Source organism: Ixodes scapularis, unplaced genomic scaffold (assembly GCF_016920785.2).
Source record: "Ixodes scapularis isolate PalLabHiFi unplaced genomic scaffold, ASM1692078v2 PGA_scaffold3__209_contigs__length_174095766, whole genome shotgun sequence".
Classification (NCBI taxonomy): Eukaryota; Metazoa; Arthropoda; class Arachnida; order Ixodida; family Ixodidae; genus Ixodes; species Ixodes scapularis.
The window spans coordinates 166482083-166504490 of NW_024609868.1; the positions used below are offsets into that span (position 1 = coordinate 166482083).

The 22408-nt window shown below is 45.4% G+C and overlaps 1 protein-coding gene across 3 annotated transcripts in view; it reads right to left on the bottom strand.

Moving 5' to 3' along the window:
- Window positions 1-3808: 3808 nt before the first annotated feature.
- The window catches only part of LOC8036074 (three-prime repair exonuclease 1-like), a 34545-nt gene continuing 15945 nt past the window's right edge, over window positions 3809-22408 (bottom strand). The window contains exons 2-4 of one of the 3 annotated variants that reach the window (XM_040214897.2): window positions 13012-13170; window positions 5546-5685; window positions 3809-4879 (exon numbers count right to left, since the gene is read on the bottom strand). In XM_040214897.2, coding sequence (XP_040070831.1) covers window positions 4118-4879; window positions 5546-5685; window positions 13012-13170 — 1061 coding nt within the window. In that variant the 3' untranslated portion in view covers window positions 3809-4117. Of the gene's footprint in view, window positions 4880-5545; window positions 5686-13011; window positions 13228-22408 lie in introns of all 3 variants that reach the window. The other 2 variants (XM_029967147.3, XM_040214898.2) reach the window with 2 other exon arrangements.

The window sequence follows — 22408 nt, forward strand, 5'->3', positions numbered from 1 at the left end:
GGACGGTTTCATTTGAATTCCAGTAGTGAGGTACATTCGTAATTTTTTTTCTCGAATCTCTACATGCGGTGCTGCGTTTTCTAGAAAAGACAATGCCGTTTATTCCAATGTTCTAGCATGCTTAGTTTTAAATAAATAAATTCCCGAAGGGGCGAGGAAGGACGAGTTTTTCGACGATTGTCGTTTGTGCCATATTTGAAGCACGCTATAGCCGAAGCTATTTATGGTAGAGATGTTAAACTTCTTAAGGATGATCTATGTATAAAGAGTCGTTTTAAGATGTGATTATTGTTTTTCAAGATAAGTTTCGAATAAATGTCCAAACATGTATCTACGGGTAATTATGCCCTAAACTTTTTTTTTTTTCGTCTAAGTTGTTCGAGGTATCGTATTTAAATTAACACTACAGACAGTACATATCATTGCCATCTGCAGAATACAAAATAATGTATTTATTGTTTTTTTCACGTTCAGGAATAAATTATCTCATGGGAGAAGATATCTAATATTGTTTAAGTTCAGCACGTCATTAAAAAATAAACATTTGTTTTCTTGCTTCACGTTCTTGGGACGTGTTTCTTTTATCCTGTACACATTTGGTAGGAGAAACTTGTTTCGAAGTTCTGAGCCTCTGAATATGCAAGAATACAACACTTCCAACAAATTCCCGATTTTTTTTTTTTTTTTTTACCAATGGCACAGTTATTTAGCTCGAAAAGACATAGCTGTGAACTTCCGAACCACTAAGCATGTCACAAGTAGTGCCTTCTGACAACGAGTTTTCGAGGATGACCATCTCCTCGATCTTTTATCCAGTGAAGAGCGACAGTCGCTATACATATGCATAAATAATTTCAGATTAAAATAAGCTCGTCCACGCGCTCTTTCCCCGCATTGTTTTCTTTAACAGTCCGAAATATCTAAAAAAGGCAGCCATAATATCTAAAAAAGACAAGCAAACCGATAATGTAGCAAAGCACCACAAGTTGGGTGATTTGGATAAGACAGAATTCTGGAAGGCATAATTAAGTCACAGCAAGATAACGTCGTCTTTGCCTAAGTGACATCTGATTAAATTCAGCGTACAAGCTAGGAATGGGCGATGTGCAAAAGACACCTGTAGCGAGTCTTAAACAGAGATGATGCACAGGATCCAACATTTTGAGTGCAGAAGGCCTCCTCTGAGTCGTAAACTATAGCAACATAGTCCAGAGCAGACGTGACCGAATAAGGGAGTTGTATAGGCGTAGTAGACATTCTATCGTATCCCCGTGACTTGTACGCTAAGACTTTAAGAATATTGGCTGATTTAAGGCACTTCTTTTTCAGGCCCTTGAGGTGGGAAATGAAGTTTTAACTTTTTATCAAACGTTATGCCCCGAAATTTATGCTCTGTTTTGACACTAATAGGAACCCTGTTTAACGTCAGTTCTGGATCTAGAAACAACCCCCGACGCAGAGAAAATGGCACACAAATAGTCTTCTCAGGCGAAAACTTAAACCCATTTTCGTCAGCCCACTTACTAATTTAGTTGATGGTAAGCGGCAGTTGCCGCTCACAGCTAGACAAATTACAAGAAACCGAAATCTGAATATCATCCAAGTAGAGGGAGTATGAACGGAAGGTGGAATCACATTTGACGAGTTAATCTTTACGGCAAACAAGATGACACTTAATACGCCTCCCTGCGGAACACCGTTTTCCTGGATGTACTGGTCTGATAGTGTGGTGGCAAGTCGAACTTGAAAAGAGCGACCTGTAAGAAAACTGCTTATACAACGCAACATGCGACCACGCACGCACATGATCTGTATGCAGAAGCATACAGATCATGAAAGATACCATACCGCAATGTCGTACGCTTTCACGAGGTCGAAGAAAACAGACACAATGTTGCCTATTTACGAAAGCTTCACGTATAATTGTTTCCAGACGGACTATGTGGTCCAAAGTAGACCGGCCCCCTTTAAAGCCACATTGGTTGTTAGCGAAGTGGTCACGCTCCAAAATATATATTAAGTACCTATTCATGAGGCGTTCGGATGTTTTGCAAGGGAACTTGTCAAGGCGATTGGACCATAACTACGTGGGTCCGAAGGGTCCTTCCCAGCTTTCAGCAAAAGAATTACTCGTGCCTGTTTCCAGATTTGAGGAAAGTAAGCTGCTTCCCACAGATAGTTGAAAAAACCTAGCAGTGTTCTACGATTCCCGAGGCAATTGACGGAGCAATTCATAGTGGATTCCATCAGGACCCGGAGCCGACCTCTTCTTGGAGCAAAGAGCCGCCTCTAGTTCTTGCATTGTAAAAGGAGTGTTGTATGGCTCGGAGCTACAACCGGACATCGGTATACGGTGACACTATTCCCTCCGCTAATTTCGGGAGCTGGAAACATTCTCGAAGTGCTCTTCAAGCACGTTAGCAACATCAGTGAATTAGCAGGGGAGCTAAATAGAGGAATAACAAAACAACGGTAATCCCTTGATTTTTTTTTTTGTACCTATCCCAAATTCCCTACTCCGAGACAAAACTATTTAGCAAGGAAATGTACTTGGTCCCGAACTCCCGCTTAGCTCTTCTCCTAGTCCATCGGGCCTTTGCTTTTAGTCTTTTAAATTCTACCCTATTTGTAGAAGTAGGGTACCTCCGAAAGGTATCCCGTGCCCTATGCTGCGTTTTCCTTGTGGCGGCAGTCTTCATTCCACGGTAGTGGAATGAAGACTTCATTCCAAGACAGTGACTTCTGCCATGGTGTACTCTTATGACGTACTTGTGTAAACGATTAAAAAGCGTGTGATGTCGTCTTTACTATGTCCAAATGTTCTTTCCCTTCTGTTAGAAAAATGATAGCACAAGCCTTGGCATAGTTACTTATATATAGTACAGTGTAACCATTCTTACAGATTGCTTTCTTTTTTGGCGCGCCAAAGCAAATTCTTCCTTAAAAGGAAGTTTGGAAAGAGCTGCGTTTGATAGGCCGGATGTCTTAATAAATAGTGTGTATTTCACGAACTTCAACTCGTCTTTCGAGGGACTTTTTAAAAGAAACAGTTGTGCTCCGGCCCTTCTAGAATTGCGTTTAAACCGCCATATCTACAGCAGCGACCATTGAGACCATCACTTCGTCTCAATGTACCACGCGTCAGAACAAGATATAATTAGCGTACGCGGATGTACTATGTGCCACATGTTTTCAACAACCTACTAGAGTCATTGCTTTAAAAAAAATCTAATAAGGAACTTAAAAAAAACTGCGAAACTTAGAACAATAAGTTGACACTTTCGGTTTTATTGTGTCATGTATCAAAATTATAGCCGTTCATTTCCTTTTTAAGCATGTTTTTGAAGGTAAATAGGTATACCAAATTTTGAATACAATTATACCGAGACTTCGCCACCTGCCGAACTAGGTACACAACCCCTGAGGCTTATACCGGCACGTTAGTTGTACTTTAGACATGGTTACCCATGAAAATAAAGCTGTTCTGTTCTACAAAAATACGCAAGCAGATGCCCTGGCAAGCGCGGGCACTTGCTCGACGAAAGAAGATCCTGCTTGCTCTATTGAGCTGCAGTGACCTGGGCTGCCCCAGTCTCCAATTTTGTTCCCATTGTATCTTTTTGCCCAAAGTTATTTCTAAGGTGCTTCTTCTTTTCGTAATCCGCGCATTGTTGCATGCATCCTTGGAATCCTCGAACCCCGTTTTCTGTAGGCACCGCGCCAGTGATTTCTAAAATGGTGGATAATAATATATCTTCCCTGAAGCCAGTCAAAGTGCCATATGAAAGACTGAAGATGAGGTTTTACTAAAAAGGTACTTTATTAAATGTTCCTAACTTTTGAAGTGACCTACAATGATATTAAAAACTTAAAAGATGACATAAGTGATCCAACTCAATCTTTGAATATACTGGAGGACCACACATGAATTTGTCTCGAAAACTATGAAACATAATGCCTGTAACACATTAAAAAAATAGTCCTCATGAAAGCTTCATGTGGACATACAAATATATCGAGAGGAAACATACAAGCAATCCAGACGAAGCATGAAACTCTACACTGGCAGAGGCCTGTGGGTTCTCCAGAGCGTTGCCCGCTGGCACTGCTGCTTCTGTTAGCGGGTCATCCTCAACTGGCTCCACGAGGATGGTGAGTCCGATCGGAGCTTGCTCGGCGGCAGCTCTCCACGAAGCGGCGCAGTGGCGGGGTCCGTGTAATTTGCGAGAGCAACAGCCCAGCCGTCCTGCGCAGCCATCCAGAAGAGCCGGAGCCTGTCAAAAATCTTTGCCTGCGCCCCTGGTGCCAGCTGGTCCCACACCTCGAGGAAGGGCACCAGACACCTCAGCTCTGCAATGTCCCTGTCCTTGAGGAAAGAACGAGTACCAATGGCATTGTCGAGGCACTCGAATGCCAGTCGCACGTTTGCCCTAGGGATTGGGGATCCCCAGTTCCTGTAAAGCCAGTAGTCTGCATTGACCCCCGTGTGCCAAGGTGTTGGAAGCGGATATCCCATGAGCGCCGTATGGTCTATGTGCTGGTGAGTATCAGTGCCCTTCACATCAGGCTGCAAGATGAGGCCTGTTTTCCCTATGACCGGGCCTGTATTGATGCGGCTGTCTAGAAAGGCGAGGAATGCTTTCTTATCATAGTGACAAACTCTCATGAGATCTATGCAGTCTTGCTCAGCACAGTGATCTTTGGAGCGAGCACCAAACAGCCGCGTGTGCAGAGCATCTAGCGAAAATGAAAGTGACTGCAACACTGTTTTTCCTGAAGCTCGCTGGCTCCAAACTACGTGCTTCATAGCCGCGATGGTGTCGCAGCAGACGACGTTGAGGCTCCCGATTGTCTTTCCCATGGCACGGTCCAGTTCTCCCTGGGTAGAGAATTGCGAATACGAGAAAAATACCGTTAACAAGAAGATCCATGTGCATGTTGGCACGTGCATTTATGCAACATAAACTAAGGTGGCAAAGTTTGCAGTGCTCATTACTATCACATTGTAAACATACAATGCAAATGATTAGTGTGTAATATGCGGCCAATGACCCTTCGGCCAAAGTGTTCACTCTCGAGATGCGGACATCTCTAAGAAAAAAAATCTACGGACAGGCGGGCCTATTGTATATGCGTAAATATATCACAAAAAAGGTTAAAAGTAGTTCTTCTGCAAGGATGCCATTCTTTATTCTTGCAGGAAACAAGAAATTGGAATATATATATATATATATATATATATATATATATATATATATATATATATATATATATATATATATATATATATATAAAAAGATACGTGTCACAGATGAGCAAGAGGGCAAGGGAAAATTTTAGGACTTGTGATGAAGGCAAAAGTGGTGCTGATAAGTGTGTGAATAACTTTAGTCAGTGTAAATATACATTGGCCACAATGTAAATTCTTGTTGCCTTCATGACTTGTGCACAATGCATGGTTTTTCAGTAAATCTTTGGATAAAAGTAACCTTTCGTCTGTTGTTCATGCCTGTTCGATAAAACAAAAACATTTGATTCTGCTCACCGCCAAGATGGGGAAGTTGAAGCGATCTCCGTTGTGAGCCAAGAGGCACGTAGGAGCCGGAAGCAGAGCCAGGAAGGAGCCAAGGACCGGCACAACATCACGGAAGGGCGGCTGACCTCCCAGCATGTCCAGAGTCAGCCCTTGCGAATCCGCCGTTCAAAAACAGAAAGACGCTATTCAAGACGTTATGTATTGTTTGTTTTTTCTCTTCGTGTTAGGGTAAACAATTGTATTCAAGAAAGTGCTAAGATTAAGAAATTTCGCTAACAAATATATTTTCCCTTTTATTAAAGATTGCTACATATTAGCCGATCCAAAGGTATTTGGCAGTTGATACGAGTTTAGCAACAACCGACACACATTCACTGAGAAAACCACCACATAATATAGGCAGTGGTTTGATCTTATCAACAGTGATGTGGGCACAAGACATGACTGCACTTCACGACAATAACTTCGTTAGTTCGTTTGATGTCTAGTATAGTCGGAATTGACTTATTTGCTAACAGTCTCGTGTGCGTTTCATTGGATTTTTGAGTTTTGAAGCTTCAAACGGAAGTGACATGTAACAAAGAATGAGCTAACAGTTTCACAAGTTCATCCTATACAGTAAAACCTCGTTAATTCAACCCCGCTAATTCGGAAATTGGGATAATTTGAACTGCCGATCTGGTCCCGTCAAACGTATGTATTAGTCAATGGCAGCGAACGCTCATTAATTCGGACGGAACGCGGCGCAGTATGGTTAATTCGGACGAACTCGGCAGGTGGCGCTAGCTACCGTCCGTTCCAAAGAGTATGACCGCTATCCATCCGAGGTGCACACGCGGTTTTTCCGGTTTTCTCATGGCTCTTTGCTCTTCCGGTTCTCCGTGTTTCGCACCAGTTTTGCTCTAGATTGCCGTGCTTCAGCGCCTTACTCTCCTCGCCTGGAAGCGGCAGAAGCATTGCTGCAACGGAAAAAGGGTACCACAAGTGACCGACGACCGGAATGACAAAATCGCGACACGCGGGGCTATTGTTCCCGAGCGAGCCGATTACGAGAGTGACAGTCACGTTTTATGCCTTAACGCGGGGATCCTAAAGCCCGCCATTTTAACCCCGCGTTGCAAAATGCAACGTGACTGACACTCTCGCCATCGGCGCGCTCGGGAAAAACAGCGCGGGGTGTCGCGATTTCGCCGCTCCGATTATTGGTCAGTTTTGCTACTCGTTTTCCGTTGCAACTGTACCAGGCTAAGAATTTATCGACGAAAGTGGAAATACTGAGGGCCTTGAAGGACGGCGTCTCTCGACAAGTGACGGAAAGTTGCGATGTCAAGAGAAGCAGTTTGGCCACGTACGTGAAAATTGAGGCCGATATCCTACGGGTTTTCGAGAGCGAGAAGTTCAACGCGAAAAGAAAGCGGCCTTGGAAGGTGGTGCACCCGAAACTAGAAGAGGCCTTGCTGTGCTACATTGTCAGCACACGGGATGCGTAGCTCCGACAGTGCGAGTGCGGTGGAGCACTCGACCGCGCTAAGGAAAGTTGCCGTCTCCGCCCAAGTGTCGTCCAGAAAGCAGGCGGTAATAACGGATTTCTTCTCAAAATAAAGGTATGTCACAGGGAAACGTTTTCGCGCTGTTTTCTTTTTTTTTTTTTTTCGATATTTCGACTTTCGGATAATTCGGACATTTTTTCCGGCCCCATGAGATCCGAATTAACGAGGTTTTACTGTTCTTCCCTTTTCCGCACAGCACCCAGGGGAGCTGTACAGCTTCCCTTTGGTGCATATCCACCCAGTGGAAGCTGTGCAGCTCACTGGATCATATCGAAGAAACGCATTCTTCACCATACCCTTCGGGCATTCTGGCTGGAACCACATTGCTGTTTTAGGCTGCGTCCTGTAGCTTATGGTGAATTCTGCTCGCAGATTTGGAAAGCGCCTCCTTTGGAGCAATCATATTCAGCTGGCAGATCCGGTTCAAGTCGGCCATCTTCCGCTCGTAGATTTGTGGCAGCGCCCGCCCCGTGGGGCGCCTCCAACCCCGCTGAACTTGATCCGTGGGATTGCACGGAGCTTGGCGAAAGCTGACAGAAGCGCACTACATCATTTCCTTTAACTGGGCTGTGCGCATGCGCGGTGAGGTCGCCAGACCGGTCAGGCCGTCGAGATGAATCTGTTCGGGTGCATCGGTTGTTTACGTGAGACCGTGAAGGCTCGAACGCTCCTGCCTTCCGTAGATCAGGGGTGCTAGCCGGGACTGGAGCGTGGCAAATCACAAGCGCTGATATTTGTCATCGTGAGAGGCGAAACGAGAAAAAGAACGACAGAAAATTTGAAGGGAGCAGACGCAAGGATAGGCCTGTTCATTTTGCTGTAACTGATGGTTTACGTTTTTACATTGCATGCCGCCAGCGTTTTCTCGTGCAATAAAGCAAGAACAAGCTGACAACGATCGTGCAAGTGATGGACTGTTACCTCTTTCTGTTTATTCGAGTCTTACCAGCAATCTGATCTCCACCGATGGCGATCGCTGTGCGCGCCCCGCTGCTTTGAGGCGGCCGAAATGTATGTGACGGTGGCGAACGCGTACGTCTTCCTCGTTATTTGTGACATGGGCTTCGCGGTACGGATATTGCGCCCGGCCTGTGTCGGGTGTTATTTCCGCAGCTGAACAGTGACAGTAGGAACTAGTCGTCGGAAAGCTCAGTCGGCTGAGGCGTTGGTCGGCTCGTCAAGTTCGAGCAGCGGCCATTGTAAACGGCACACCGCCACGGGCGGGTCGCTCCAAAATTGAGAGTCCGCTCGTCGCTTTGGAGCGGGTCCCACGGAGCGGATTTTTGCTTCCCTGGGGGATTTTGTAAACAGCTCCGGATCTAGCAGCAGAATTCACCATTCATTTTTAGCTGCGTCCTCCACCCAGGCTTCAATTTGTTGAATCTCTGAAATCAGTCCACTTTCTTTGATCGTGCATACTGCTGAACGATAATAATTAAAAAAAAATAGTGCTGGCCAAGAGCAGCAGGAAAGCAGCATTTCCCCCTACATAAAGCAGGATACAGGTTCTCCGGTGTACGCTAGGCAGTATGTACAGGGGTGGAAGCTTCAGTCATTTGTAGCAGGTGGGGAAGCCAGAAAAATGCCCCTTGGAGCAGCTCAGCAGCTACAAAAGTCGAGTTTATTAGCGGAATAAGTAAATCTTGGAGCTGGTCACTCAGGTCAAAATTGGGGCTATAAGCGCAGAGGTGCTTTTTTAGATAAAAAATATCTGAACGAAAAAGCATCTCTATGTAAAGTTCCAGAACCATTTCCAAACATACCCTTCCCTTAAACATAATGGACTCCTTCCAAAACCGACGCGCCCCATCGCGGCGAAATACCACGCAGTGCATTCTGGGGACTAGTTGGCCAGTCAGTTTCGGTTTCGATTGAGCAGCTTATTCATCTCTGCTATCACGCCGCGACCAAACGCGCTGCTTGCGCTTTTGATTATCTGACTTTTTACGAATGTACAGTACACTCATTCTCGAGCGATACAAAACGAAGACCGGGGCACTTTCCTTGGTTCCCGAAACACCGGATATTATGCGTGCGTATGCAAACGTAGTAAGACGTCGCCCAGTCACCTCACCCCACGAGTGCATCTTTGAGCTCGGATTTCAATATTTCCGTCTAGTACCAGTGAACTACAACTGAAATTTAGTCACCTTGAGCCTTACACGTATTTTGTTTGCCCCACGTCCGCATCGTGTTACTTCATTGGGCGAAAACCAAGCCGCATCCTCACAGGAGTATCAAAGCTGAGCCCAGCGTTGACGCATAAACTTTTAAGGAAACGCAATAAATTCGGCCTTACTACTGCACAAAAGTTACTATGTTGTCTTCCTCGTGTCATCATATATCTCCGACTCCAATTTTATGCTGATAGAAGATTAAGCTTTCGCAAACGCTGAGATCGGCTAGCTACGACGGAAGCCCTAACAAGCGTCCCCTACTCCTCGCTAAGCCCTTTTGGACGAGCTTTTACTGACGCTCAAGATCTGTGCCTGAACGGTGCGTATGAAATTATCTCGGCATACTCAGTCAGTAAGAAAGCAAACACATAAAAAATAGTATGGCCATTAGCAACCGTCAAATGCGCTTTGAATAATTTCGTTCGTTTGGCGCACCGCATAGGGAGGGGTTCATTCCCGTCCGGCGCACTTCCAGCGAACGGTGCGAATTCTTCAAACAAGTGCTCGACTTTTGCTTTCTTGTGCTAAAGCTTCGAGATCTGGCCATTTAGGTTAGTTTAGAGGCAAGAAATGACGCTCTCGGGACCAGAAAACATGAGATAACGGCCGTTAATAGTCCACGCTCTGTGTATCATCTCTTGTCGACGTGTGGATCGAAACCGAAACCATGCCACTCTCCTCCCTGGCCAACTAGTTCCCAGAGTGCGACGCGCGCCGTGTTGCATGCAGGGCTTTATGGAAGTAGTCTATTCAGCCTATTGGCAACTCCAGGGAAACCAACGCCGCGTAGCGGCAACGCCTAGAAGCTCAAGAGAGGACTTCGTTTCTACTCTTTCATCTGCTATCGCTGCTTGATTCTTGTAGAAAGCATAAAAACAAACATCGTTTCCAGTAACTTACTTTATGCTTCCGCCGTGTCATTCCTACGCAGTACCAAACGTTTTTTTACCGTCGAAAAATTGCTTTTGCTTTCATATCTAACACCGATTTTACGCTGCAGTGCAAAACATTTATGGTGATCCGCCTGCTGAACGACGAAAACGACCTCCTTTCGTTCGCCAGTTTGCCAGACCAGCGCGCCCCCTTTAGTTCGCTGGAGTCGCGAATAGCATAAAAAAGCAACTAGCGTAGTTGCCATTTATCCGAATGACACCTATTCTAAACTGTCCTGGTAGCGCGTTGGTTCCTCTTACGAATTTTTAACAGAAGGCATAGTCCACAAAAGAAGCACACTTAAGCCTCATGAAAACAAAACGTCGTACCAATCTGACAACCCAAACTACATTCCATAAGTTTAAAACAAAACAATTTCATGATGCGATAGTATGGAATGAATTAAATCTCAATACCTACTGACTACAGCTTTCATAATTAGGAAATCAAAATATCCCAAGTTCCTGTTTAGTAAACATAAATGTATGCGAATATCAAGTCGTATGCTTCGTGAGCAGGTGTTGCGGTGACGTCTAAACGACAATGAGTTTTGTTTGGCTTTGATTGGACGGATAAAGGGTAGACCTTAATGCTAGGTGACTTGAGGTTCACCCACTATTGTTTTCAATCGGCCGATAAGAGCTCGGCGTTTTGACATCATCGCAACCGCTGTGCCGGAAGCAGACGAACTTGCTCTCCGCACTCCAGTACTTAAGGGTAAAGAGTACAAATACTCTATCTGATAAAAGTACAAATGCAAAATATTGAAAACTTCATGATATGATTCCTGGTCATACATACACGCTTAACATGCATGACTGAACTGAATAAAAAAAAAAAAAGCTTGTTTCGAATAGTGATGAACAAAAAGTGACTGAGAAAACTAGCAAGAAAGGCCATAAACTGGAAGGCTTTCGTCACAAGTCAATTGCACGAATGCTTTCTAGCACAACTATTTAGGGTTTGCGTCGTTCAGCGGGACATTCCCACTGTTCCCATTGACCTGCCGCTGGTTTGCTGTTTGTGTGACAGCGCGTGTATTCGCCACGTACGTGTTTGCAGATTTGTTTACAGAAAGTTTCCAGATGAAGTAACCAATCATCGCTTTTAGTGTTACGTTCACGACAGGAACGAGGGGCGCGTAAGCGGTCTCGGCAAAAGCAAACACCCTAAAGACGTAAACAACGAATGATTGTGCAAAATGTTTGTTGACTTTTGTAGAGTAGTTATCGCTTTCCCCAAAGAGTAGATGACAGGCGAAAACATGCCAGCAGGCTCCTATAGGTACGTTTACATATCGTAAAGTCCTAAAAGACCGCCCACCCAAATTGAAAAGATCAACGGTGAATTGTATGCTGTGATGTTCGGGATGCGATAGCAAAATTTGTGATAAGCACGGGTGCGATAAGTACGCGGGAATTCGCTATGAACTCTCCTGTCACGCGTACCAACGCAGACGCAATAACATTCGCGCTTCACAGTGCGATATACACGCAAGAACCCGTTACGAACTCGGCTGTCACGGGACCAATATCACGCACGTAAATCGCAAAAAAAAAAAGACATAAAAAAACGCTGGAGCGAATTAGGAATTTGCGTGTCACGGCGTGATACGCACGAGGAAACCCGCGGCGAACACGCTTGTCACACGTACCAATACTGCAGATCGTGCGGTTGATGTGTCGGAAATCACGTGATCGATATCCGGCTCGAATCGGGGGGTTCGATGTTTCGGAATTTTTATTTTATACATATTCAGCCCCAAAATCTTAAATGGGCGATTTCTCGGGGACGAGCGTTCATACGATACTTTACAGTATACGTGATGTATTGCATGCGGTACTTGGAATACACGCGGCCATGCTCAACGCCACTGCGAAAAATAAATAAATAAATAAATAAAGAAACAAAAAAAAAAGTAAACGACGAAATTATGATTTAGCTGACGAAGTCACGTGTGAATTTCCCATTTTCGAAGATCAGACAACTACACGCAGTTAGGACAGAACGAGCGGGTTGGTCCTCAAGTTTAAATACACGCAGTTGTTGGCTGAGCTGTGGCACTGGCGGCACAAAGCAACGTGCCCAAACAAGTACCTCGAAGGTACTGCTACGAGGAACGGAAATAAACACACGACGTTTATTACGTGTTGTTTATATTCGTCCAAATACGGTATATTTCTGAACAACAATAAAAGAACAACCAACTCGCGCGGTTCTTTTTCGTCTTGCTGACGATTGACAGCTCATCAAAGTACAAGAACATGAAACGAAACGGAACACTGTGTCTATTTTCCTCGTCCGGAATAAATCATGATCATTCTCGCCAAATGAAATAGTCACTTGGCGCCTTGTGTCGTCAAAACAAAAGTAAAAATATTTTTTTTTCTAGTTTTGCCACAGCGACTGCCACAGCGACAGACTGCCACAGCGAAGGTGAATTGGCGCACAATGGCGTGATTGGCGCAGCGCTTCCACCCCTGTATATACCCACAGGGGACGTGTCACATTTCGCCAGATTTTCTCAACCGGTTGGCGTAGAGGACGAGGTGGTGGTGGTGGGTGGGAAGATGGGCGGGTGAGTGGGGGAAGGGGGTTGGTTTTAAACCCACTCCCCCTTTCCTTTTACTCCCAATTGCATAGCCGACCCATCACTGAAAAAAAGTTACTGGCTACGCTACTGTACTCAACAGTGGCTTCGTTTCTAAAATGACCCAGCAACCCCCGACTTTCTGAAACTCGTACGGCCACCCTTCCCCAAGTCCCCACTTTTCAGGCTAGCGAGGTGCTGCGATCAAGCAGAGAGGCAGCGCACCGGATATTCTGGCAGCAACTGGATCCATCGGGGCCTGCGGTTTCACGCAAAGCACCAGCTTATGGAGGACTCTGAATGGCAGCCCCCTGCTCGCTTCGAAGTGCTCCCTGGAGACGGCCACGCACGCCAGCTCCGTGATGCCGACGTCCTTTCCCGAGGCTGGGAGACCGGTTGTCTCAACGTCGAAGAACACCAGGGTCCTGACTGAAGCACTCCCTGCAGCGAGCGCACCCGTGAGCGGTGAGAGCCGTTCTTAACCTTGTGACATACCAAGCTATCCTGGGGCCTCGTCATGGGAACCCCCCGGTGGCCCATCTTGCACCGGGTGCTAAATGAACAAATACGAAGGTTTAATGTTTCGCTCTAAAATATACTAGCTTTTCTTTTATTTTCTGACAGTAAAATCAAGATGCCGGTACAGTGAACGGCCCAACACCGCTATGAAAGGTTCAACATCAATTCGCTTCATACGACACATTTTATTGAAAGTACCCTCGGAACAATTTAGTGAAAACTTAAAAAATGCTAAAGTTTAAATTTTTTCAAACAAGACTTTCCATATTATTATCTTTAGAATGGCCGCAAAGATGTTTATTAGCGTTCGAGGGTTTCTATGGGGTGATATCAGAGTGGATCTTACGCTCCAGAACGAGCTGAAAACATCAAGGCTTGCGCATGAAAAGCTCTTTCGCCGAATCTGCATTTAGGTTGCGGGGTTAACCTTGTGAAATTTCAAGGCGTGGTTCTCTTCCTGAATGAAATGAAACAAACTAACTATAGTCAGTCAATGGCGGATGTTCCGAGACGATTGAGTTAGTGGAGAACGCCTGTGCCTCTCGGAAGAAGCCTCCCCAGAGGCACAGTTATCAAAGATCAGAGATAGCTTGACAAGTCACGTTCATCTAGAGGGCGTTTTCTGATAAAATCGAACAACCATGCATGTCCGGTAACAATTTTTAATTTTGCTGCAAAAAAAAAAATTGTGTGATCCTTGCTTAGAAGAGTAAAACCAAGCCTTGCTTTGGAGAAAAAAAATTGTAGTTGCGAAAAAATATTTGTAAGCATCCTCGCAGTCACGTGCGCGTTTTGCGTAGCGCACGATGTTGGCATTTCAGGCAACTTCCTCCCCCTCCCCCCCCCCCCCCCCCCCAAAAAAAAAAAAAGGAAGAAAATACTATTCTGGTTTTGGGTCTACAAATATTTACTCACAAGTTAGGCACAGGAAGGAATGACAAAAAAGTATCAATCAACGACTATTAGGGCCGTTATTTCGAGAAACAAAGTCGCAAATACCGCACATAGCCCAAAACGGCTCTAAATTAAATATGTTTCTCCGTTTATTTAACAGCTAAGGTATTCAAACTTTGCCAGTGTGTTGCCCTGTATGTAGTTCATATGTGCATGAATTATTGTTCTCCTGGTTAGCGGGAGAAATTTACAAGGATTTTTCACACAGGGTAAATTTAACTAAATATGCACTATTTTGAAAATCATTTTCAAAAAAGGCCGTCTTTAATATCCTTCAAACTCTCCGACATTAACGTTTATAATATGTGCTAACAAAATCTGCAAAAAAAAAAATAATGCGATATTTTTGTGGCTTTGAAGTTATAAAGCGAGAAATATGGCAAAATGGACGCTAACGCGGTTGCCATAAATGGGGCGTGCACATACTCGTTCTTCGCAATTTCATTATTATTAAGAGGCGTAAAAATGCTAAGGCGTGGTCAGGAAAAGACAAACTGACAGCACAGAGGGGGACGGCACTTTCAAGGGGAAAATGTCTAATACATTTTCGTACAACTGACCCAAGAATGCCTCTGGCCGGAGCGATCGAGGTGCGCCACCCTGTAACATGCTTCGCGGTTACAGGGTGGTGTTTATCATCGATTCGCCGGCTTTCCTGCACGGCCCAGGATTCTGCTCGTCACGTGACTGAATTCGGCGAGTAGCGGCGCCGCGCGTTGGCGGCGCGCTCCTTCGTTTCCCCTGGAAAACAGGAGAGGAGGTGGAGGCCAAAGCCGGGGAACATATGCCGGAGCACGTGTAGTAACGTCGGCGAAGCGGCCGTACCAGTGGCTTTACTGCACGGCACTTGGGTTTTGGTCCTCACGTGATCTGATTTCGGCGAATAGCGGCGCGGTGGCACGTGGAAAACGGACGCGCAACTCTGGCTCCCGTAAGGGCTCAACCTTGGAAAATTTTCCAAGGTTCAGCCCACCATCTCAATGCACATTTGGAGAAAGTTTGAGCTTCCCAAGTGCAGGTGCAGATTTTCACTCATTGTTTTACGGAAAAAGATTTACAGTACTCCTAGATGTGTGTAGTATCGAAATCTGCCAGAAAAATAAATGGCTTCCTCAGCAATCTGCACTGTCTTCAGAACTTCAAGAACTATCAGCTTCTTTGAGCGGCTGAGGCACTTTTTCCTGCGTGTCGTTTCATCCATTCATTTCTTCGTTTATTTTTTGTGCTCATGAACGGCTCATGATCGTGGAGGCCTTTTCGATATACAAAAGAGGGGAAGGAGCCATCAGCTCTCCATCAATAACCTTGCTTGCCAAAGAAATAGAATACCTTGAAGAGCAACCTAGGCATGTGCGGGAAAGGCCTTAGTTTAGTTGACACTTTCCAAGATCTTTGGTCTCCATCAGGCGAAGACCACTGGAGATCACAATGCGCAGAATCTACACAAAGGCTCCTAAAAGAAGAAAGGCGGCAATCGCACGCTCAATGGTCTCCAGGTGGCGAAGGTTACCACGCCTGGGTCAGCAAACTATAGCACGTGCTTTTCCCCTTTTTCTTTTCTTTTTGTCTTTTCTTTTCCTTTCTTTTCTTTTCTTTCTTTTCTTTTCTTTCTTTTGTTTTCTGGTTGCGCCTTCGGTTAGAGAAAATGTGACGCCTGCTGGCACAGGCCATTCCCGTGCAAAAAACTGCCGCGCGTGTGTTTGATGAAAAAAGTGCATTTTGGCACTCTCGAGTCTCGCGCACTTCATCCTCTTCTGAATAAATAGCATCAGTTGATAGTCAGCGCTCGTCCTGGCCTCTTCTCTTCTATCTTCCTGTCGTCTTTGCGCTGTTCAAACACTAAGTATGAACCAACTAGCCCACCGCAGTACCTTGTTGTCATGAACGGCTTTCGCTTTGTAATGATGCACAATTAACATACATTAAAAAGGAAGAATAATTCTACAGATTCAGAAGAGAAAACTTGTACATTACAAAATATGGCTTAAAGTTTATAGATTTGTAAGAGAAAACTTGAATGCTGTAAAATATGGGTTAAAAACATAGATGCAGGAAGTATCGAAAGTATATACAAGGTCTGAATGCGTGTCATGGGGCAGGTTTGGGAGAGTTGATTGACATAAAATAGGAGAGAAATTCGCAAAAATCTTTTCGGAACATGAATATTTACCGCTGAAGTTAGGCTAGGGCAATCAATGACTTCGTGAACACATTTGAACAAAAATATGATATCTCTGTCGCGTCGTTTGGCACTCAAAGTTGAACCATTGTATCGTTTTAAAGGTGTTCTATATTCAAAGTAAACAGTGCGACCGACTCACTGGTCGTAAAAAATTCGAAACATTTCTGGACATTCTCAATCGACTCTTGGTGCGTACGCCAAATAGAATTCCACACAACAGAGGAAAACTCCAGCTTAGACCTAATTAATCAAAATTATAATACAGGCCGACATGGAAAACTCACGCGTGATTCTGGATAAAACACCCAACGTACGGAAAGAGACGTTGACAATGTTATTGACAAGTATATTAAATGATAGAGAAGAGTCTATATAAGGACAGAATGAGCGGGTTGGTATAGAATAATTAAACGTGAGGAAGAAAACGAGAAAGGACGGACAACCACAAACTTCCAACTAGCAACATTTATTGACACCAAGAGTTTGCTTATATACAGGAAAAGGGAGAGGGTGAAACAAAAGGTGGAAAGAGGGAGCACTATGCCGTCAAGGGTACGTCGCTGTCGGAAACGTGGGGGAGAGAAAGCTCTCAACTAAGGAATCTTATCTTTTTCCCCGAAAGGCCCATGGAGGGGGAACCGATGTTGTCCTTAAAGGGGCAGTCAAGTGGTTTTTGAGTTCGTGTTTTGATAATGACAGCTGAATTTAAACGCCTTAAGTATCCCTAAAAACCAAAAAGTATAGTCATACGGTGATTATTTCTTCAATAAAAATGTAATTGAAGGCCGCCAAACGTCGGATCCATCCGAAAACGAAACCACTCTCATTGGTCGTCGCACGCTTATCAAAAGGATCTCGGGCCAATGGCGTTGGACAACGTTCCGTCGCGCAGTGATCCCGAGGTAGCCGCATCGGCCGAACCTCTTTGTCATTCGAGCTTCGATCATGGCGGAGTTCTCTACGCTCGAGGACCTGACGCCATTAGAGGTTGAAGTTCTTCGGCGGACAGCCGACCTGGGGATGATTTCCTATGACGCCACTCCGACGTGCGATGTGGACGATAGCAGCGCTTGGGAGTCATGATCGGGTTCCGAGGACGACGAAACGCAGACCTTTTCGGGCGTTCTTCGATTTGCGGTTGGGGCAAGTCGTAACCAAACCAACGTTTGACATCGCAGCGTTACCTCTGGTACGTGATGTCAAACGATGTCGCCACGTTGACTTTCGCCTCGGGAGGACGGGGGGAAGGCTGGTTCAGACATGTGCAACGAGCGCGTACCTACGAATGCGTCCGTTGCAACCGGAGCTACCGCTCTGCGCTGCGCGTACACACACCTGCAACCACTACAACAAGGGCAGCGGGTCGTCAGCACGGCGACCGCTTCTATACGCCGCCGTCAGCTGTTTCAGCGGACCCTCTAAAAAGGGGACGCACTGCTACTCAATGCCGTAACAGAATATAGACAGACAGTTTTCTAGTCTAAAGCTTTATTATTTTTTCTTGGTAGGCTTGCAGGGTACAGCAAATGAAAAAAATAAAATAAAAAGATGCAGCGCCGTCTTGGACGATCACGACTCTAATACACGACTTTACCAATAGTACAAATATGGCCACACGCCTTTTCTACGATTATAAAAGACATGTAATCTTAGAAGCGATATAGCAACGTAGAAATATGATTTCGTGATCAGATAGACGTTGCGAGCGTTCAGGATTGCTAACACTAATCACTTTTCTCCAGCAATGAAAACGCGAGAAAATTCGCATCCTTTATACGATACGCGCCAGTAATACCTTGAACTTGAGCACACGCATGAAATGCGCCAAATCAGAAATCCGGGCGATGTTCGAGGACACAAATGCTTAGAAAGCACCACTGTAGTCGAAGTAAACAAACACGACGGCACGGGCGTTTCTGCTATCTTGAGAGTGCCGCCACGACATCGCCGCACGAGTAGGTGGATGTTCCCTTCTAGTACGTGCTGGGTTATCATAGCGAAACACGACGAAAATTCACAGTCAAGGATAGCGCTTTTACGCGGAACGATGAGCTTTCACCAGGCCGTCCATCCCGACGATCACCACCGACGCCACGTTTGCGGATAGAAGGAGCCGGCCGGCCCGCGACCGGCACGACCGGCCTGCAACGCGCGGAGATACGTGCGCTTCCGCGCATCCCTGGGGAACGGGAAATTCACCCCCCGCGGAGGAAGGCAAATAGAAAACGTAGTCCCTTGTTTGTGAAACGATAATTGCGCTATCGCGTATTCTAAACTAGAAATATTTTACGTCTTGTGAAATTATCATGCACAACATATTTAAATGAACTGAAAATTGTTTTTTTAGCGAAACTTTAAAAAGACCGCCAAAATTTTCAAACATACGATAATTTCATTGGTCCTCGCAAGTACAAAAAAGAGTCCGCACGTATTTTATTCCTGCGTGATTAATAGGCGTTTCTGCCTTCTAAAACTGAAGATACTCATTCACTGACACTTCCTTAAGACCATCGCACCAAAAAGTAGCTTCTCCAAAAACCGCTTGAGTGTCCCTTTAAATCGAAATATGGCGAAGCCTTCTATCATCTCCCGACCATACCTCGAGGTGTGATCCCCGATTCTTGCCCTCCGGCTCAGCAACACTTCCTTTGATTTCCTTACTCTCAAAACTCTGACTGACTGACGATTCTTGTAGTAGAGGGAAGGACGGCTGAGGCAGGAAGTACATTCCGATGCGTGTTTGGCGATCGGGTGGTGACTAACATTTAAACCATTGGAGACCGCTTTTTTTTAACCTCGTTCGCGTGCTCCCTCAGGCAGTCGTTTAAGCAGCGCCCCGTTTGGCCGACGTATCGGGCACCACAGGACATAGGAATTTAGTAAACACACTCTTTGCGGCAAAAAACGTAACAGGTTTTGTGGTTCTTTTGGCAAGGGTGCGCCGGTCCGGGGCTGATGACTTTTTTGCAGATGGATGCCAATTTAAACTTGCACGAGAAAACCACATTGGTGTTGAAGTCCTGCGCTATTGATTTCAGTCGATGAGAAATGTTGTGAATATAGGGGATGCACGCGAAGCGGGACTTTGGAGGGCGGCTTTTTGGATTGAGGCCCTGTGACAAGTCTTTTGATAGTAAGCTGGATCAAGTCGTTTGGGTAACCCCCTTGAGAAGGCGGCCTATCTGATTGGACAGACTAGTTGCGGAAAGGTGATGACACGACTTGGACTTGGCAGCACCAATAAGGTTTCGAACAATACCAGTTTTTACGTTTTTGAGTGCGAGCTGCTGAACGGCAGAACAGGCTTCGCAGACCCCTGCTGATTGGACCAGCAGATGGCGACACTGGTGGGGACCAATCTCAGATAGGGGAACTGCAACCCTTCACATGAGGGGAGTCTCATCTGTGAACGTGAGCCCGGAATTTCTTCTGGCAGACGCAGCGATTGAAAGCGCCTTCCACAAGAATTCCTTCGGGCTGCTGAACCAAAAAAGAACACACACACGGCATTGAAGAGTCCGGGACGCGCGTAACATTCTGCACTTGTCTGGACTCACAAATCTCGCACTAGTTTACTTTAGGTTAAAAATTTACCTTAAGTTTGCCATTCATAAAGGTGTATTCATCCACGTCCATGTGGTGAAAGCGTTTTTGTTTTTAATTTAATTTTGGTTCGCTTAAATTTTTCCGATTAACCGGCGAAAAGAATATTCGCGAATAAAGTTTTCATTTATTAAGCAGTACGTTCATCGATCAATCGCCCACCTTTACCCTACACAAAAAAAAACAAACCTATTTCATTTTTTTTCCGGATTACGGTTCAAATATTTGAATAGGGTGCGTTAGGATTTTTTTTTTTTACCTGGGGTTTGGAAAGCGGGGGGGGGGGGGGGGGGGGGGGGAGGTCGTTGTAGTGTGAACTTGCGACGCACCTTTGAAGTTGTCAGCCACCTTCAGGAGCACCGTATCTTTTGGGGCAACATATCTTTATTTGTAATCGTGCATTGTGCGTGTGTCAATTTCCTAATCCTTTCGAGATGATGTATTGATTCTCATCGTCTGAAATGCCCAACCACTTCTTAACCTATGAGTGTCTTTCAAAGTTTCTGTCAGAACTGATGACGACAATCTCGCTCTAGAACCAAGGTTTCCTGAGTACATGGATTATGCGGTGCTTTGAAAGGTAGTACTGCTTGTGCGTCGGCACTGGAATTTGACCGATTGGTCAGCTTCAGCTATTGTAGTATGTCAAATCGGCAGCTTGCCAGTTTTGAACTCGTACGGAAGGGAAGCATAAAGCGTTTGTGATAAGTGAAGACGTCGTTCCAAAACCGGACCATTAAAACAAAATAGCGTTTCGACGTATACACCTTATATGTATTACAATCATGTAAATTACTTTTGATTGTGCTTAGCAGTGAAATGCAAGGTGCCTTGTTTTGTGTAGATGCGGATATATCTGTCTCCTCTGTTGTCCAAGCCTTCATTTCTTAAAGGGGCCCTGCAATCATATTTAAGCGTCTACCTTTTTTACGGTTTCCACGTCTCTCGGGGATTTCGGCAAGCCAGCGGGCACGGAGAGAGTCACTAAACATCAGTACATCAGATTTTAACCGGACGAAGCGGAAAAATCCTCCGCCGACGCAAGCGACCCGCAGTACCGAAAGCGCGCAAAATGTGACGTCTTTGGGCCTGGGCTTACTACTGGTCAGAGCCGCTAAAAACTTCTTTTTAGTCGAAATGCAAAATATAAGTGGTGCGAACCGTTTCAATTATTTATAAAAGTAGTTTTTGTTCAGTATTTTAGATCAGAAAAGGAACGAATGCAGTTTACAAAGTACGGAAACAGGAAATGACTCGTCGACATACCCGCCACCAAGCGGTGGAAAAGGCGGCGCCTACTAGAAAGGAGTAGTGGGATCAGGCGCCGAAACGGAAAGGTCCCGGATGTACGCGGCGGCGCTGCGGTTGTATGAACAGGAGGTTCCGACCGCCTCCGAGCGTTCCGAAGGCCTTCGGCGAGAAGCTTTGTCTTGCGGTTTGGCCGTTTTGCGGCATGGCAGCGCGAAGTGGCTCCCATTCTGAACTGATCTTTACCCCGTGTTTGCTGTCGTTTGTGGCCAATGAAGTTTCATGCCAAATTAGTGTTTAATCCGCAGCAAATGCAATAGGAGCCGCTCTGACCGCTCGCTGCATACAACCTATCCAGAACATGCTTCAGTGGCGCCTTCTCGCGCCGTCGACACGGAGTGCGGCAGCCGTGAGCGCTCGCTCGGTTTACTACCCCTCCTCTAGTTCACGGCCACTCAAGCAACCAAGGACGTCACGAGGGAGGTTATTTCTTGCTTGTTTTTTAATTTTAATTTGCCTATAACTTTTAAAATAAACCGAATTTCGAGAAAAGAAAAGTTTCACTAAGTTACTACGTTCAGTGCGCTATGGTTCGGTGCAAAATAAAAACCAGTAAAAAAGTCCTTGCAGGGCTCCTTTAACGGCTCCAAATGCAGCTGTGACAAATAAAAAAAATGCTATTTTACGAATTTATTTCTTTAAATGAAAGGCCCCAGCAATACCAGATTCCAAATTGTTAAATTTCATGCGGATGTTCACACTCCCGAAGAGTCATGGCAAGACCGTGCTAAGCAAAAGTATGTAAACATTTGCTCACTGCTGAAAAAAAAAAAAGTCAAGCAAAACGAACACCACATAAGGTTTCGGGCTCATAAAAATACCCCATACCCCACGCAAAAAACGAGTATTATGTAATGGTAATGCAATTATTACAAAGGAGCAGGCGAGCTAGACAGAATGAACGATAATTCCTGGACAAGGGGAACAAGGGGGAGAAAGGACAAACACACATCTCCAAACACAGCTAGGTGACTTGTGCGCGCTGACAAAATCCGCCTGGTCCTGGTATCGAACCAGGGACCTCTTCATTTCCGGTGGAGCGCTCTATCAACTGAG